Source organism: Cyprinus carpio, chromosome A2, assembly GCF_018340385.1.
Source record: "Cyprinus carpio isolate SPL01 chromosome A2, ASM1834038v1, whole genome shotgun sequence".
NCBI classification, from domain to species: domain Eukaryota; kingdom Metazoa; phylum Chordata; class Actinopteri; order Cypriniformes; family Cyprinidae; genus Cyprinus; species Cyprinus carpio.
In genome coordinates this window covers 9,564,561-9,583,051 of record NC_056573.1, presented here as the reverse complement: position 1 = coordinate 9,583,051, position 18,491 = coordinate 9,564,561, and the positions used below count along the sequence as shown (strand labels likewise).

Below are 18,491 nucleotides of genomic sequence, written 5' to 3'. Positions count from 1 at the left end.
CATTGTCATATGATGCCAAGGACACGTCACTCTACTCCCATCAAGTCATAATCTGAGTCATGAAAAACATACGGGCCAGCTAAAAGTAAACATCAAAACAGCAAGTGACGGCAAAATCAACTGTTGTTTATTGAAATCATACTGGCTTTGTGTTTCAAATGCGATTTTCAGCAACAACTGATTCATGAAAGATATAACTAGTGGAGTCTGAAATTCATCAAGACGTCATATGCTGCTTCTTAAACTAAAAACAAAACAATTTTTGATTATATTCAGTCCCACAGTTTAAATAAACCTAATGAAGAAAAACTAGCAGAGACATTTCCAAGTCCCTGTGACATATGCCTGCTTTGAGTTGGCCAACTGTGCCCATTTGTTATGTACAAAGTAATTTACAAGCCCACAGAGTTCCACATCAGAGGGACAATACATGTTAAACTGCATCTTTGAAACATACTGAAAGTCGGTCATTTTATGAGATACAGTTTAACATTTTTGGGGGGGACAATGTAATGTGTCATTTGAGTACTCCTTGGACTTTTGGTGTCCCTGAAACAGCTTTGAGACTGTAAAATCTGACTAAAAATTAATTATTTTTCTAAAATGTACCTTCAACAAGAGATTATGTTGGTACATACAAGTTTCTTTCCAAAAAATCATGGACTTTTGTGCATTAAAGACAATATAAAATCAAAATTGTCTATTTATATAGTACTGGTGGTATTGTGTTTCTCTGCAGTGTTAAAGATGTATTTTAAAAGCATGCTGAATGCCTTAATCCATGTTAAATATATCAGTTAATCTCTATAAATTTCAGTCTTATAGTTAGGACTGTACCCTCTCCTGAGGCATTCATCTAGTGTGAGCATTTGCATGAACAGCAGACAGTTAAGCAGCTAATGGCCATTTGGTGGGGCACATGACATGAACTCGTTTGCTCTTACCGCTGCTCCAGGAAGCCCTCTTTGGCCTGGGAACCCTTTCAGTCCAGCAGGGCCAGGTTTCCCAGAAATCCCATGAGGACCTGGATCACCCTTCAAGGAAAGAGACGATGAGAATTTAGTCTTCAAACTTAAAACTACCAACCTCCGCAGCTGCTATTAGTAGGCATTACCAGCCACCTACACATTGTTAAATTGGACTGAACATTATGCAAATTCTTCCCAGTTATTACCCTTGAGTGATCTGAAGTGAACATGTTTAGCAAACCGTACCTTTCCACCTTCTTTGCCAGCAGCTCCGGGGAGACCTTGCTCTCCAGGGGGCCCTGGTGATCCGGGATGTCCTCTTTCTCCAACAGGTCCAGTTTCTCCAGTAGATCCCTTTCAAATTCAAACAGGTTTTTAATTTAACTTCTGGTTAATTGCAGGAGAGGTTTTATAAGGGGAAAAAGGTTTTATTTTTTTTTATTATTTTTTCCCCCACTTTCTACACATATAACAGTAACTGCTATTCCTCACCTGTGGGCCAACAACACCTCCAGGTCCAGGAGGTCCAGTCTTTCCTTGGAAACCCTGTTTGAGAATAAGCAAGTCATTGTGAGACATTAAATGGAATTTACTGTAGTTATCAAATTCCTGGACACAAACGTAGAGAAAAAGAAAACCTGATATACTGGAAACTTTATGTACAGTAAATACAACTAAACTGTACATATCCAGCCTCTGAAATGTCACTTGTCTTTTTTTCTTATTTTCGTTACATCCACTTCTTTCCTTAAATCAGTAAAAGTCAAGTGCAGAGTTTTCATCTTGAAAAAAAAAATAAAGGAGAGTCTTTTAAGATAAAATGAGGTTCTCCTTTTAACACTCCATCTGTCGGATGTTCTTGATTAGAAACAGAAAGATAGACCTGTCAAGAGCAGTGTAGCGCCTCAACATTGTCAGCAGCTAAAAGGTAATACACCATATAAACACTGTCCTCAATATTTATTCCTCTTTACTCAACAGACAGAAAACACTGAAGACAAAACAATACTCACAGTCTCTCCTCGCTGTCCAGGGTGACCAGGCAATCCATCCTTTCCAGGAGGCCCCTGAGGGAATAACAAAATTAATAGTGATTAAATCACATTTATGTTATTATTATATAATAGACTTATAGACTTGTAGCTATCATTCCTTCAGGTTTTGTGATTCAATGGTTACAGTTAGACCCATTATTTGAACTACAATAATGCTTTGGCAAATCAAATTAATGACATAAAAAGTAGAAATTATTAGATACAAGTCATAAATGTGACATCAAAATGACAAAAATTCTCAATTTTTAATGTTTCCAATTGAGATGAAAAATTAGGTCATAATTATGACAAAAAATGAAGTCATACTCAGTATGTCATCATTTTAACATAAAAAGTCCTAATTATGACATAAAAGTTGAAATTTTGACATTAAATGTCAAAATTATAATTTCAACCTTTTATGTCATCATTTTGAATTTTTGTTTAATAATTAAGTAGTAAGTAGAGTAAAAACTAAAATTAAGTAAAATTAATTGAGTTAAAAAGTAGAATTTATGAGACATTAAAAGTTATTATAATTTCAAACTTTTAACATGAATAATTGTGATTTTTTTTTTGTTTGACTTTTTTCACCCTAATAAATGACTTTTTTTTTTTATGTGGTGGAAATTCTAAAGTGAGTCAAAGAGTAGAATAAATTCTATCCACATCACTAAAATTGATAAAAAACACATACAGGTGGTCCTTTAGGGCCTGGTAATCCGACAGGGCCCTGAGGTCCTTGGGGTCCCTAAAACATGAAGAAAGTACCATGTAAGGGAAATGTAATGGAAAAGTTTTTGACCTGAAAAGGCTGACAATACAACTGAATGGGAGAAATAATTTAACCATCACTCACTCTCTCTCCTGGGCCACCAGCTGGTCCATCATTTCCTGCTGTTCCCTAAAAAATGAAACGCATTCAAAGATGCCTGTTACAAGCAAGCATTCACAAATCCCAGTAAATAATTGAGTTAGCTAAAACAGAACTGATGAAGCCTGACCTTAGGTCCAGGTTTTCCTGTTGGACCTGTGGCACCCCTTCCACCACGGGCACCCTGAGAACAAGAGTTATTAACAGTTAACTTTGTGTATCATTAGCATATGTAGACAAAAGTATTCCTTTCTACTTAACAGATTCAAACTTGACATACCGTTGGTCCTCGTTGTCCTCGTGGACCCGCTTTACCGGCAATACCCTAAAAAACCAAGCCAACCATCTATGAAATTACATATTACAGTAACTGAGTTCTAAGACTTGTCAACTTCTGGTATATGTTGTTTGTAATCAGTAACAAAGTTATGTTAATAAAAAATGTCTCCCTTCAATCTGTAGCTTGTTAGAAGAAATCTAATCTTATAGTGAAATCAAAAGGTCCTTATACGTACCCTTGCTCCCTTCTCACCATTGGCTCCAGGGAAGCCAGGGAAACCAGATGAGCCCTGTAGATGGAGACAGATTGAGACTGACAGACACAGTCACACTAACTTCGCTGCAAAAGTATCCAATATTCATCCCCACCATTAAAACATGCCAAAAAACTTTTTTTTTTAGCAAAAGTGAAGCTGTGTTGACAGAGAGTGAGTGTCCTTGAAGAATAATTCAACAACATTACAGCAAATGCTAATGTTATGTGGGTTATACTCAGAGGTCGAGCTTTTGGAGTTGATAAACATGAGCGGTGTGTGCTTGTTAGCACAAGGACAGGAGATGAAATTGAAGGTTGAATTATTTTGGCAGGCAACGAAGGGGAAGCGGCCTGTGCACAATGGATACGCATCAGTAATTTACTCCACGGGACGGTCGTCTGCACAGGATAATGGAGCAAATCAAACAGACAACTGCAAACACACACACACACGCGTGCACGCGCGCACACACACACACACACACACACACACACACACACACACACACACACACACACACACACACACACACACACACAAATAGCACTTGGAGAAGTTCAATGCTTCATCAAAACACTAACATTAACCCATTAACATGTTATGCTCATGTTGAATGCACGATAAGCCAGCTATTGATTATTTTCATGTTATGCACTATAACCAATACATGGCAGAAATTCTTTAAATAAATAAATTGAGGAGAATAATAAATATATATGCTTATTAGCATGCATATTACTAGCATACTTGCTGTTTATTAGTACTGTACATAAAGCACATACAGGTGCATCTCAATAAATAAGAATGTCGTGGAAAAGTTCATTTATTTCAGTAATTCAACTAAAATTGTGAAACTCGTGTATTAAATAAAATTAGGTCCACACAGACTGAAGTAGTTTAAGTCTTTGGTTCTTTTAATTGTGATGATTTTGGCTCACATTTAACAAAAACCCACCATTTCACTATCTCAACAAATTAGAATATGGTGACATGCAAATCAGCTAATCAACTCAAAACACCTGCAAACATCTCTCAGATTGGTTCACTAGGCTACACAATCATGGGGAAGACTGCTGATCTGACAGTTGTCCAGAAGACAATCATTGACACCCTTCACAAGGAGGGTAAGCCACAAACATTCATTGCCAAAGAAGCTGGCTGATCACAGAGTGCTGTATCCAAGCATGTTAACAGAAAGTTGAGCAGAAGGAAAAAGTGTGGAAGAAAAAGATGCACAACCAACCAAGAGAACCACAGCCTTATGAGGATTGTCAAGCAAAATCGATTCAAGAATTTAAGTGAACTTCACAAGGAATGGACTGAGGCTGGGGTCAAGGCATCAATAGCCACCACACACAGACGTGTCAACTCCTGAACCACAGACAATGTCAGAGGCATCGTACCTGGGCTAAGGAGAAAAAGAACTGGATTGTTGCCAGTGGTCCAAAGTCCTTTTTTCAGATAAGAGCAAGTTTTGTATTTCATTTGGAAACCAAGGTCCTAGAGTCTGGAGGAAGGGTGGAGAAGCTCATAGCCCAAATAGCTTGAAGTCCAGTGTTAAGTTTCCACAGTCTGTGATGATTTGGGGTGCAATGTCATCTGCTGGTGTTGGTCCATTGTGTTTTTTGAAAACCAAAGTCACTGCACCCGTTTACCAAGAAATTTTGGAGCACTTCATGCTTTATTCTGCTGACCAGCTTTTTGAAGATTCTGATTTCATTTTCCAGCAGGATTGGCACCTGCCCACACTGCCAAAAGCACCAAAAGTTGGTTAAATGACCATGGTGTTGGTGTGCTTGACTGACCAGCAAACTCACCAGACCTGAACCCCAGAGAGAATCTATGGGGTATTGTTGAGAGGAAAATGAGAAACAAGAGACCAAAAAATGCAGATGAGCTGTCAAAGAAACCTGGGCTTCCATACCACCCCAGCAGTGCCACAAGCTGATCACCTCCATGCCACGCCGAATTGAGGCAGTAATTAAAGCAAAAGGAGCCCCTACCAAGTACTGAGTACATGTACAGTAAATGAACATACTTTCCAGAAGGCCAACAATTCACTAAAAAGTTATTTATTTATTTTTTTTTTGGTTTATTTGGATTATTATTGGTTTTATGAAGTATTCTAATTTATTGAGATAGTGAATTGGTGGGTTTTTGTTAAATTTGAGCCAAAATCATCACAATCAAAAGAACCAAAGATTTAAACTACTTCAGTCTGTGTGCACTAAATTTATTTAATACATAAGTTTCACAATTTGAGTTGAATTACTGAAATAAATGAACTTTTCTACCACATTCTAATTTATTGAGATGCACCTGTAATAATGTCTTATTCTGCATGACCATATTTTAGATCTCTTAATCCACCACACATACATAAACTTAACAACTATGAATAAGCAGCAAATTAGGAGTTTACAGAGGGAAAATTAATAGTGAATATGTGATCCTTATTTTAAAGTGTTACCAAAAAAAAATAAAATAAAAAAAAAAATTAAAAAAACAGTAGCCATCATTTAGCAATATGATACTGGTATATTGCGCATCTGTACATGATGCATGAGCAAAATAAATCACTGGAACTCAAACAAACAAAAACAAACAAACAAAACAAGACAAGACAAGACAAAATAAAACAAAACACAGAGAACTTCACAACTCCTCTCTTCGTTCCACTTTCAGACACTCCCGGAATAATTTGAACAGAATCTTGAACAAATATAAACTGTTAACACAGAGCTGAAATAGCTGACAAAGAAGGTTGTACTTCAATGTCGCTTTGCACCACTTGCTATTCAAACAAAGTAGGATCCAATTCATATATATATATATATATATCTATATATATATCAATGAATTCCAGAAAATTTCAAGCTATTTTAGTGGACCAGCCGTACACTGAATCAAATGATCTTTTTGAAAGAATAAGCTGACAAACAACACAAACTCTGTCTGCATATTCTTGAGCTGCTCACAGGCCTGTACTTATTGCATGCTGGGTGGCCAAGAGATAAAGAAGTCAGCGTCATGGAGAATGAGTTTATCCTATTAACTCTGTTAGCACAGGCTATCAGAGAACAGCAGGCCTTGCGTGTCAAAAGCAGCGAAATATAAATAAAGCAATACTGACTGTGGCACTGTTTAAGAGACATGATAACTTCAGAGATTCATTTAAGGTTAATGTCTAATTGTAACAGAGATAATAACATTAGTGATGATTTAAAAATAATAATAATACAAACAAATAAATAAATAAATGTAACTTATAAAATAATGATAAAGTTCTAACTGGAAACTTGCCAGTACTTACCTTAGGACCTTGTCTTCCTGGGTAACCAGGCAAACCTGGAACACCAAGTTTTCAAAAAAAAAAAAAAAAAAAAAAAGACCTTAACATTTTCATTTTTAGTTTTTTTTTTAAACAATCATCATATACAATAACAATGAAACATTTCACCACCCTGGACAAACTTCAAAAGCCTATAGGAGATATAATGGAGTATTTGGCTGACATTTAAAACTAGTATTCAAAATCAATTTATTATTATGAGTTCAGTGTCATTTTTAAGTTTTAATTCACACATATATTAATAATTGCTGACAGATTTTTCCAGGGCTGGTCATTTTGAGTACTTTTCCATTATATTCAACATAATAAGTGTTAAACTGACCTTCTCTCCTGCCATGCCCATAGAACCAGCCTCTCCAGTGGGACCTGCTTTACCTTTTGGCCCCTCTGGTCCGTCTTCTCCTCTGGAGCCCAGCACGCCAACCTCTCCCTGAAGACCAGCAACAATGCACAAACATTATATTAGACATACAACAACTAAAATGCTTAAAACTCACCTCAAATAAGTGATAAATAAGTGATTATAAGTGTTGATTGAAATTAAATGTAACTGTACTGTAAGTCTTTGTTACTCACCTTGTCACCCTTGAGGCCCATGTCACCCTTAAACCCAGGAAAACCATCTTCTCCCTGAAATCAGTCAAATCAGATCAGATCATTTATTTGGGAATTTTTTTTACTTATGTAGGTTTAAATAAATAAATATCAAAAAGATTGTGCATTAAAAAAAAAAAAAAATAAAAAATAAAAGGTCAAATGGAATGAAATAACATTGATCATTTATTAGCATTTATTTGGATAAAATGTAAACTCATTTAAGTAAAAATTATATTATAATTTAATAATAATAATAATAATAATAATAACAATAACACCAATAGTAATAATAGAAAAATTTATAACAACAAGAACGAAAATAATATTTCATAGATTTTCAAGGTGAAAATCTAATAATACAGATGAAACGTTCAAGCATTTTTTTAAATCTAATTTCAAATACTCCATAATAACATAATTGCTAAATGCTGGCATCTTGTGGCCAAAGTGAAAACTGCTGGTTCAAGAGATTGAGACTTAATATTTCATACCAATGATGATATATATATTTTAGAAACAAAAGTCTTGACTATTGTGTGAATGAAACTCTGACATTTGGTGGCCAGTACAGAGCATATAGCCTGAAACAGTTTGAGCCACAATATTGTATATATACAAAACAATAATTAGAACAGATTAGAATTATGCTATATTTTTTTTTCTGTTTATAAATCTCTCCTAACGTCCAGTTGTAAGTGATTTTGCATTATACCGCACTCATAACACCTGATTGAAGCCATTTTTGGTGCAAATAGTCCCTGAAATGGCCTTCCAGTTTTAGCTGTTGGTCAGTCATCTGTGTGCCTCATTTTAGAGGCTGAGCCAAGAGCTCAGTAATGGAGACAGGGGACATGGTCATTTGCTTACCTTTTCTCCTTTGCTGCCCTTCAAGCCACGAATGCCCTCTGCACCCTAAACAGACAGAACACTGAACAGAAGCTCTAATGGATAGAATAAAAGCACAGAATTTTGATAATAAAGAATCCGTGAGATGAAGAGAATCAAGCCTGTTTACCTTCACGCCTCGGGGACCTGGATAGCCAGTGGACCCCTGGGGACCTGGGTGGCCCTATAGGAAATGAGTAAATATAATAAGGATTAATAGAGAGGAATTAGGTTTTAAACTTCTAAAGGGGCCACACATTAAGTGTTAATTACAGACAGTGTTAATTATGGGTGTATCGTGGCTTTGCACTTAAAATGTGTTCAATAACTGGAACTTAGAATAACAATTAATTTCAAGACAAACTAAAAATGTACTCACAGCTGCTCCTTTCTCCCCGGGAGAACCCTCTTTCCCAGGATGACCCTGTGCAAAGATTACAAACAAAAGCATCTGCATTGAAAGTCTGAAAGTAATGAGAGGCAAATACAGCTGGGTATGGTCTTTTGGATTTAGTGTACAGTAATATACAGTATTCAGAATATTAAAAAAATGGCAGTGTTATGACTATTCCAGTGTAATAATCTTTTTAACAGGAATCTATTTTTTAGGGGCTGTGCACCACTTAGTATGTAGATTGAGGCAGCAAAAAAAAAAAAAAAAAAAGTACAAAAATAAATAACAATTTACATAATGAACAAAAATGAAAAAAAAAAAAAAAAATCTAAAAATATATATATTACCATTCAAAACTTTGGCGTCAGTAAGCTTTATTATTGTTATTATTATTATTATTATTATTATTATTAATTTTTATTTTTTTATTCAGCAAGTTAAATTCATCAAAATGATTAAACTAACCAAAAGAGACAGAAAATACATTTATACTGTTTTTGTCACGGTGTCTGTTCTGTGTCTCCCTGGGTGGCCACTAGAGGTCTCACTTCCCCTGATTGTCACCTTCTTCGGAACTACATTTCCCACTAGCCTTATCTGTTCATCACTGTTCATTGTGTTCAGCTGTCACCACTTACCTTGTTTGCACCTGTCTATAAATACCCTGGTTGTTTCTGTCATTGTTACGGAGTCCTTGTTGAATGTCACCCTGCGGTTTCCTGGTTCCCTGGTTCCCTGGTTTTTTCGTGTGTTTCTGGATGTTGTCTATGTTTCTTGTTTTGGACGGATTACCTGGATTTTTGACCTTTGCCTGGATGTTTTCTGATTTTGGATCACCCCAATAAACATACTGCTTTTGGATCTACCTGTCTGTGTGCGTGTCGTGACAGAAGGACTCCGTCATGCCCTAGATCCAGCGGTATGTTTTTTTTGAGGTTTCTCTCCCACAGCCATCGAGCGGGAGAGAAGGATAGAGTTTGAGGGAACCCGCCTGGTCATTTTTCGTGGGACCCGGGGAGGTCGCAGAGGAGTGAGTGGTCGAGAGGAGGCTCAGAATCGCTCTCAACCATGGCCCCCCTTCGATCCGGGGCTCGTGTGGGATGGATCAGAGCCACTGTCTCACCATGGCGGACGGAGAGGGGAGAAGAAGCGCACGTCCGCCATGGTGGCGCCACTGCCCATGATGCCACTGCCAGGGCCAGCGCCACGAGGCAAGATGGACGCCAGCTCAGCGCCACAGCAAAAAAGGTGGTCACCAGCCCCACGCCACGAGGTACCAGACGGCCGCCAGCCCAGCGCCACTGTCCAAGATGGCCACTGAGACATTTTTGAATTACTTCTTCAGGTTGAACAAGATCCTAGAGGTTCCCAGGAGTGTTCACGTCACGGCTGCTGAGCCAGCGCCACAGCACAAGATGGCCACCAGCCCAGCGCCACAGCACAAGATGGCCGCCAGCCCAGCACCACAGCACAAGATGGCCGCCAGCAGCCCCAGCGCCACAGCACAAGATGGCCGCCAGCCCAGCGCCACAGCACAAGATGGCCGCCAGCCCAGCACCACAGCACAGGATGGTTGACTCAACGCCTGAGTCTTCTGTCAAGGAGCCACCGGCACGTCATCATAGAGGCCGCAGGAGGAGGAGACAGGCGTCAGCCGTTCCTTAAAGCCCGGAGGACGTTCCCGAGCAGGCCGCTGCCGTCCAGGAGGACGTTCCCGAGCAGGCCGCTGCCGTCCAGGAGGACGTTCCCCGAGCAGGCCGCTGCCGTCCAGGAGGACGTTCCCGAGCAGGCCGCTGCCGTCCAGGAGGACGTTCCCGAGCAGGCCGCTGCCGTCCAGGTGGACGTGTCCAAGGTTCCCGATGCAATGCACGAGGCCGAGGCGGTGCCCGATGCCGAGGCGGTGCCCGATGCCGAGGCGGTGCCCGATGCCGAGGCGGTGCCCGATGCCGAGGCGGTGCCTGATGCGGTGGCAGAGGCGGTGCCCGATGCCGAGGCGGTGCCCGATGCCGAGGCGGTGCCTGATGCGGTGGCCGAGGTGGTTCCCGATGCAATGTCCGATGCCGAGGCGGTGCCTGATGCGGTGGCCGAGGTGATTCCCGATGCAATGTCCGATGCCGAGGCGGTGCCCGATGCCGAGGCGGTGCCTGATGCGGTGGCCGAGGCGGATCCCGATGCAATGTCCGATGCCGAGGCGGTGCCCGATGCCGAGGCGGTGCCCGATGCGGTTCCCGATGCAATGACCGAGGCGGTGCCCGAGGCGGTGGTCGAGGCAGTTCCCGATGCAATGCCCGATGCCGAGGCGGTTCCCGATGCCGAGGCGGTGCCTGATGCGGTGGCCGAGGTGGTTCCCGATGCAATGTCCGATGCCGAGGCGGTGCCCTGAGATGCGGTGGCCGAGGTGATTCCCGATGCAATGTCCGATGCCGAGGCGGTGCCCGATGCCGAGGCGGTGCCTGATGCGGTGGCCGAGGCGGATCCCGATGCAATGTCCGATGCCGAGGCGGTGCCCGATGCCGAGGCGGTGCCCGATGCGGTTCCCGAGGCGGTGCCCGATGCGGTTCCCGAGGCGGTGCCCGATGCGGTGGTCGAGGCAGTTCCCGATGCAATGGCCGAGGCAGTTCCCGATGCAATGGCCGAGGCGGTGCCCGATGCCGAGACGGTGCCCGATGCCGAGACGGTGCCCGATGCCGAGACGGTGCCCGAGGCCGAGGCGGTGCCCGATGCGGTGCCAGAGACGGTGCCAGAGACGGTTCCCGATGTAATGCCCGAGACCGAGGCTGTTCCGCAGGTCGAGGCGGTGCCCGATGTTGTTCCAGAGCCCGAGGCGGTGTCCTTGTCCAAGGCCGTTCCCGAGGCGGTGCCCGAGGCCGAGGCCGTTCCCGAGGCGGTGCCCGAGGCCGAGGCCGTTCCCGAGGCGGTGCCCGATGCCAAGGCCGTTCCCGAGGCGGTGCCCTTAGTCGAGCCCGAGGTTGAGCCCGAGGTCGTTCCCGAGGCCGTTCCCGAGGCGGGGTCCTTGTCCAATGCCGTTCCTGAGGCCGTTCCTGATGCCGTTCCGGAGGCCGTTCCTGAGGCCGTTCCGGAGGCCGTTCCGGAGGCCGTTCCGGAGGCCGTTCCTGAGACCGTTCCCGAGGCGGTGCCCGATGCCGAGGTCGTTCCCGAGGCGGTGCCCGATGCCGAGGTCGTTCCCGAGGCGGTGTCCTTGTCCGATGCCGTTCCTGAGGCCATTCCCGAGGCGGTGCCCGATGCCGTTCCGGAGGCCGATGCGGGGCCCGAGATGGTTCCGGAAGCGATACCCGTGTCCAAGGCCGTTCCCGAGGCGGTGCCCTTGTCTGAGGCCGTTCCCGATGCCGTTCCCAAATGCCGTGACCTGGCCATCGCCACAGCCTGCTCCTTACTGGCTCCCCCATTGGCAGGTTCCATTCGGGCCACTCAAATGGCGAATTCCTCCCTGGCCGTCTGCACAACGAGAATGGACTGATCCACCGTGGCCACCTGAACTGCCTGGCCCCTCGTGGTCCCCTGAACTTTCGGGTCCACCGTGGCCACCTGAACTGCCTGGTCCCTCGTGGTCCCCTGAACTTTCGGGTCCACCGTGGCCACCTGAACTGCCTGGTCCCTCGTGGTCCCCTGAACTTTCGGGTCCACCATGGCCCCCTGATCTGACCAAGCCACCTGGGCTACCAGGGGAGCCATCGCTGCCGGTCCCCAGTTCCCCTACACGGGCCTGGCCCGCCATCCCTCCCCCTGTTCTGCCTCCACCAGTCCACCTCCCTCCTGGTCTCTTTGTTTTGTGTTTATTTTGTTCTGAGGAGCATCTGGAAGCTGCTCCTTAGAGGGGGGGTAGTGTCACGGTGTCTGTTCTGTGTCTCCCTGGGTGGCCACTAGAGGTCTCACTTCCCCTGATTGTCACCTTCTTTGGAACTACATTTCCCACTAGCCTTATCTGTTCATCACTGTTCATTGTGTTCAGCTGTCACCACTTACCTTGTTTGCACCGGTCTATAAATACCCTGGTTGTTTCTGTCATTGTTACGGAGTCCTTGTTGAATGTCACCCTGCGGTTTCCTGGTTCCCTGGTTTTTCGTGTTTCTGGATGTTGTCTATGTTTCTTGTTTTGGATGGATTACCTGGATTTTGACCTTTGCCTGGATGTTTTCTGATTTTGGATCACCAATAATAAACATAATACTTTTAAAATTAAATTTATGTTTCATAATCCGCAAAGTTTTAAAATATACAGCTGTTATTTTGAACATTCTATCTATCAAACAATACTAAAAAAAAGTGATAATACGATAATAATAATGTTTCTTGAGCTGCAAATCAGCAAATCATATTATGAATGATTTCTGAGGGATCATGTGACACTGAAGAGTGGAATAAAGGCTGCTGAAAATTTAGCTTTGCCATCACAGAAATAAATAATATTTTAAAATATATTGAAATAGAAAAAGCTATTTCATACTGTTTTAACTGTAATGTTTACTATATTTTGATAAAATATATGTAGCCTTATGTAATATAAATTTTTTTTAATTTTTTTTTCAAAAACCCCAAATGGTAATGTATATTTGTATTTGTGACATAAACACCCATTACAATAACATAACAATAAACACACACACACACACACACACACACACACACACAAAAACAACAACAAAATAACCCATAAACGTATATTCTTAGATTATTTTACCATACAATATTTTTCTTTCAAAAGTAAATAAATACATACCAAGTAATTTTCTAAAAAAAATCATTGCATATTATTTAGATATTTTTATTCTATAAATATTAGATATTATTTATAGGGATAAACAATCACACAAAAATATTACAAAGAAATTATATATATTATATATATATATATATATATATATATATAATTTCTTTGTAATATTTTTGTGTGATTGTTTATCCCTATAAATAATATCTAATATTTATAGAATAAAAATATCTATATATATTCAAATAAATATATAATTTGATGGACCACAGTGGAATTTCATTTCCAGGAATGCTACATTTAAAGTCTTCAAAATGTCAATTCACATGAAACAGGCTGAAATCAAAGAAGGTCTCTGTTTTGCATGTTGTGTTGGACTAATGAAAGTCCTCTGTTGTGTCTGTGTTGGATTTCTTTGAACTGCAATTCAGTAAATTTCACTTCCTGCCATTCCAATTCAAATTTCAACTCATGGATTGAAAGAGAGCCAACACATTAATTCTAAATTGTGTGAGGTAAATATATTCCCCTCAAGCCAGGATCATCATCAAGCTGGTTATTGACTAATGATGTGTGATGATGCAAAGCATTTTTTTATATGAACACGGAGATTTAGGGGAGGGGAGAATATGAAATAAAGAAAAATCCACTTACAGGAGGCCCATCAGCCCCAGCCAGTCCATGGAGCCCCTGTTTCCCACTGGGACCCTATATGAGAGGTTAAGTGAGAAAAGAAGAAAGAAAAAGAAGAGGGAGAAAAAAAACACACAATTAAAGCTGTGACTACTGGTGTGCCCAAGTGATTCGCTGGGCAACTTTTATAAGCAGTTCAATCCTAAAGCACTTCATTATCATCTTTTTCCTCTTGGTAAAGAAGAGGTCTAATCATACGGTATGTCTGGAAACACTCTACCACTTCTGGAGTCACATTTCAGACTCTCTGGCATCCTTCCAGGAGACCTGACAAAATGCTTGTCTGAGACTCTTACCAATGACAGTTATGTGTGTAAGCATATCTTTTGCTTGTCAAAGCAGTAGTGAGTCTTGAGGTGTGTGTGTGTGTGTGTGTGTGTGTGTGTGTGTGTGTGTGTGTGTGTGTGTGCGTGTGTGGTTTTCCTCTAGTCAGCAGTGATCTGCAAGCAACCTACAGCTCAGAAACCGAGGAGTCTGTTGAATCGTTTATAGGGTTAGGGCAGAAAAATGCCGTCTGTAATAACAAAGACGATGGCTGCTGGGTTGGCCAGCTCTCATCCACAAACTCACTTTCTCTCCAGGTGGACCGATCGGGCCTTGAGGACCAGGCAGACCCTGCAAGATAAGATTTCAGAAGTCAGATAGTATAATATGGAGTCTTCAGGGGAAATCTGATAGTAAAGTTTATATTGGAAAAAGCCTCTCAGTCAAATCTAAGAAAGAATTTCAAAAAGGATACATTATTCTGTGCGTCTGTTATAGTGTGTGAATATATGAGTCCTTTACTCTAGAAACACACTTATGGAATTTGGATGTAGATTTAGATTAATGGCTCTTCCAGTTTTCTCTCTCTTACTTTTTCTGTCAAATTCTTTTGATGACATTTCATTAAGCTCCACCTTTAACTGAATACAACAAAAAAATGCATAAAAAGAGTATTTAATGAACCATAAAAATCACTGTGATGGTGTGGGACATATTGATAGGGGTGGTTATCATTTTTCTTTTTAAACTAGCCAAAGAGCTATAGCAAATGTATGTCACAGTCATGAACATGATTTACTAATTGCTATTCAGTTGTGGGTGGTATTGGGGGAGGGACTTTCTCATTCTGAAAAGCATCTGATTGGACAAAATTCTATGCATTACATGAATTTATACCATGGTCTGTCTGAATACTTGATTGGCAGGTATGCATTAAAACCGTTTATACTACAGGGCTGTTGAATGCTTGAATCTGATTGGCTGACGAATGTTCTGAGGTGTGCAATTATTTTCTGGAAACCGCACGGTGAACGTAATTCCAGGCAGCTCTCCTGACCGCATTACAGTTCCTTATCACTTTTTATATAGTAAAGCTATAATAACGGTCACGCAGTTTGCACAAAAAGGTGTTGTCTGCGCTGCCCTGACGATTTTATCAGTTAGCCTATACAGTGTAGTAACTTAAAGGCTACACATGACATTTCTCACTAGCGATGTAATAACAGCGCTGTTTAGAGACGCTGCAGCAGAAGAGTGTTTAGACACGCACAGAGGTAGCCTAATTCATCTCTCTCTCTCTCTCTTTCTGTGTCTCTGTCACTCTCGCTCTCTTTCTAATAAATTCATTAATAACTGCATTAGACTGCTATCAACGTCTCAAGCCTCCGTTACCAGTTTTAAACAACGTTTTGGTACTAGCAAAAGAGGCATTGGATGAGATGTGGAAGAAATAGTCCTACTCACAATAGCAAAAACTGTAAGAATCCCTTTAAATAAATCATCGGATCGATGTCTTGAGGTGTGGTAACCATAGTATAAGTACTCCGCTTCGCGTCGTGGCCGCATCACCACCTCGGGTGTGCATTATTTTTCTAATAATTCAACGGCCCGTTGTCAATTATTCTGTACTTAATGCACAGGTAGTTCCAAGTCAGTTTAATCACTGTTCCATATTATTGTGCTGCTTTAATTGATGCACACACACACAAACATACACACATCACTTGCACATAAACTGAGTGAGTGGGAGAGAGGTCGGATATCGCAGACTGTGCTGCGCAACGCAGAAACTTAATGTCAGTCCCGCAACTTTATTAATAAAATATCAAAGATACTAGATCGCTCCATTATTTTTCTCAGTAAGGAGGGCTGTTTTTGAAGTAACTAAACAGCTTCATTGTTTGTAGAGAGAGTTGCGCAGACACGTAACTAACACACAACTGTCATCTCTCTTTCTCTCTCTCTCTCTCTCTCTCTCTCTCTCTCTCTCTCTCACTCTCGATCAATATTTAATTCAAATAAATGCTATAATTCATTCAAATAAATGTGGTCTTACTGCACTATTTCATCTCCGTATCTGATTTGAAGTGGGCAGAATGTGAGAGCTAACGAGTCGTAACTAACAAAAAAAAAACTGTCATTTTTACCCTTCCCATTAAATATTTGTGCTGCTAACATCATAAACAGCTTTAAAGTTGTCAATGCTGGCAAATGACCATGGTATAAGCTGCATAATGCATGGCTAGCTGTGCATTAAACTATTTTAATCCACTTTGCGGAGGCATTAAAATCATTTAATGCACAGCTAACCGTGCATTATCCCTTATATGAATCATCTATATTTTTGGTCCATTTACACTACTGTTCAAATGTTTGACATCAGCAAGGCTGCATTTATTTGATGAAAAAATACACTAAAACAGTATATTGTGAAATATTTTTATAATTTAAAAGTACTATTTTCTATTTGAATATATTTTCAAATGTAATTTAGTTCTGGAAATTCAGCATTGCATCACAGTTTTCAGTGTCTCATGACCCTTTAGAAATCATTCTAATATGCTAATTTGCTGCTCAAGAAACATTTATTATCATTGTTGAAAATGGTTGTGTTGCATAATAGTTTTGTAAACTGTGATAATGTTTTTGCAGGTGAGTTTTTTGTTCTGTGTGAGAATTTGTTTTGATGAGTAGAAAGTTTAAAAGAACAGCATTTCTTTGAAATAAAAACGTTTAACATTATAAATTTAATTTATTGATTTTGTATAATAATTTACAATTTAATGTGTACTTGCTAAATAAAAGTATTAATTTATTTTAATAAATATACCTTTTTGAACAGTAGTGTACAAACAGTATATCTACAAAATATTATTTTTGTCAACTTTAAGGAGTTCACTGGTGTATACTGTAGATTACTTCGAAGCTAATAGACAAAGTCTAAAGGCAACAGAAATGTAATGGAAAATGGGAACTGAAAGATTCTTGATTAGAAAACACAATCAGGCTGTCTAAGAGAAAGTCAGAGAGAGAGAGAAAGAGAGAGAGAGAGAGAGAAAAAGAGCAGACCGACAAAAGATGATCAATAGACTGATACCTACATGTGGACCGGGGTTACCCTGTTGTCCAGGCGGTCCAGGCTCTCCTTGAGGACCCTGTTAGAACCATTTAAAAAACACCTTAATACACAACACTATAACCAATCACACACTTATGTAAGCCTATGACATTTTATAAAGATATGAAAAACAGTCACAGTACCTCAAACTCTACTCTAGCATACTCTACATGTTAAACAACAGACACGTGAAAATTGCAAATCCATCTTTTTCCATTGGTCTTCTTTCCTGAATTGCATAGCCTACTGTAATAAAATCTATTATAGCAGCGTTAAACCACTGGCAAAAAAGAAGAGACACAGAGATGGGTAAAATTTCATAACAAACTGCATATTGTAAGGAAGGAGGTTGTAGTTAAAAACCTTGAGTAAATGGACAGCTGATAAATTATGATAATAAAAAAATGCATTTATTTTTATTTTATTGAAATTAAATAAATTAACCAGTGCTACTTCTGTCATTTAATAAACCCAAATGAGTTGATTTGCAAGCTACGAAGCTGGACCAAACACGTATGTATACTGATGCATAACTGTATTCTATATGATACAGAACAGAAACACTTACTCATAAAATTAATGACAACACAATCTGTTAAGTCACTGTTTTGACTATTTAATAGTTAATTCAGAGTTGGTGCATTTTGTCAATTTACATTTTTTTTTAATTTTTTTATTTGTTATATTGTTTTATTTTATCAAGTTTTATTTTTAATTAATCAGTCAATCTCATGGACCTACCAAAAACCCTCACAGACTGTATTTTGTAAACAAATGAATAAGAAACGTACAGAATCATGGTGAAAACATTGTACTAAATGGCTGTGTGAATTCTACTCTTCCTGTCTTGCATATTTTAGAGGCAGACTTCATACCTTCTTAATTTCAGGACTTTCCAGTCAAAGCTCACCCTTTGCTGCCACAGTAACAGTGACATTAGCTCTCTCCTGCCAGGCCCACTGTGTTTCTCTTATATAAAAGGCTTATTTAGATGTGACCTTTGCTCAAGACAACACATATGTTTCAGAGTGGTCAGAAGTTGTCAGT

At 40.5% G+C, this 18,491-nt stretch overlaps 1 protein-coding gene across 1 annotated transcript in view; it reads right to left on the bottom strand.

The window, feature by feature from the left end:
* Positions 1 to 18,491, bottom strand: part of col11a1b (collagen, type XI, alpha 1b) — a 90,852-nt gene that overhangs the window by 25,425 nt on the left and 46,936 nt on the right. Inside the window, exons 23-40 of the mRNA XM_042771750.1 lie at positions 17,428 to 17,481; positions 14,633 to 14,677; positions 14,024 to 14,077; positions 8,626 to 8,670; positions 8,377 to 8,430; positions 8,229 to 8,273; positions 7,341 to 7,394; positions 7,086 to 7,194; positions 6,726 to 6,778; positions 3,392 to 3,445; positions 3,157 to 3,201; positions 3,007 to 3,060; positions 2,862 to 2,906; positions 2,700 to 2,753; positions 1,982 to 2,035; positions 1,461 to 1,514; positions 1,215 to 1,322; positions 945 to 1,034 (exon numbers count right to left, since the gene is read on the bottom strand). Coding sequence (XP_042627684.1) covers positions 945 to 1,034; positions 1,215 to 1,322; positions 1,461 to 1,514; positions 1,982 to 2,035; positions 2,700 to 2,753; positions 2,862 to 2,906; positions 3,007 to 3,060; positions 3,157 to 3,201; positions 3,392 to 3,445; positions 6,726 to 6,778; positions 7,086 to 7,194; positions 7,341 to 7,394; positions 8,229 to 8,273; positions 8,377 to 8,430; positions 8,626 to 8,670; positions 14,024 to 14,077; positions 14,633 to 14,677; positions 17,428 to 17,481 — 1,071 coding nt within the window. The remainder of the gene's footprint in view (positions 1 to 944; positions 1,035 to 1,214; positions 1,323 to 1,460; positions 1,515 to 1,981; positions 2,036 to 2,699; positions 2,754 to 2,861; positions 2,907 to 3,006; positions 3,061 to 3,156; positions 3,202 to 3,391; positions 3,446 to 6,725; positions 6,779 to 7,085; positions 7,195 to 7,340; positions 7,395 to 8,228; positions 8,274 to 8,376; positions 8,431 to 8,625; positions 8,671 to 14,023; positions 14,078 to 14,632; positions 14,678 to 17,427; positions 17,482 to 18,491) is intronic.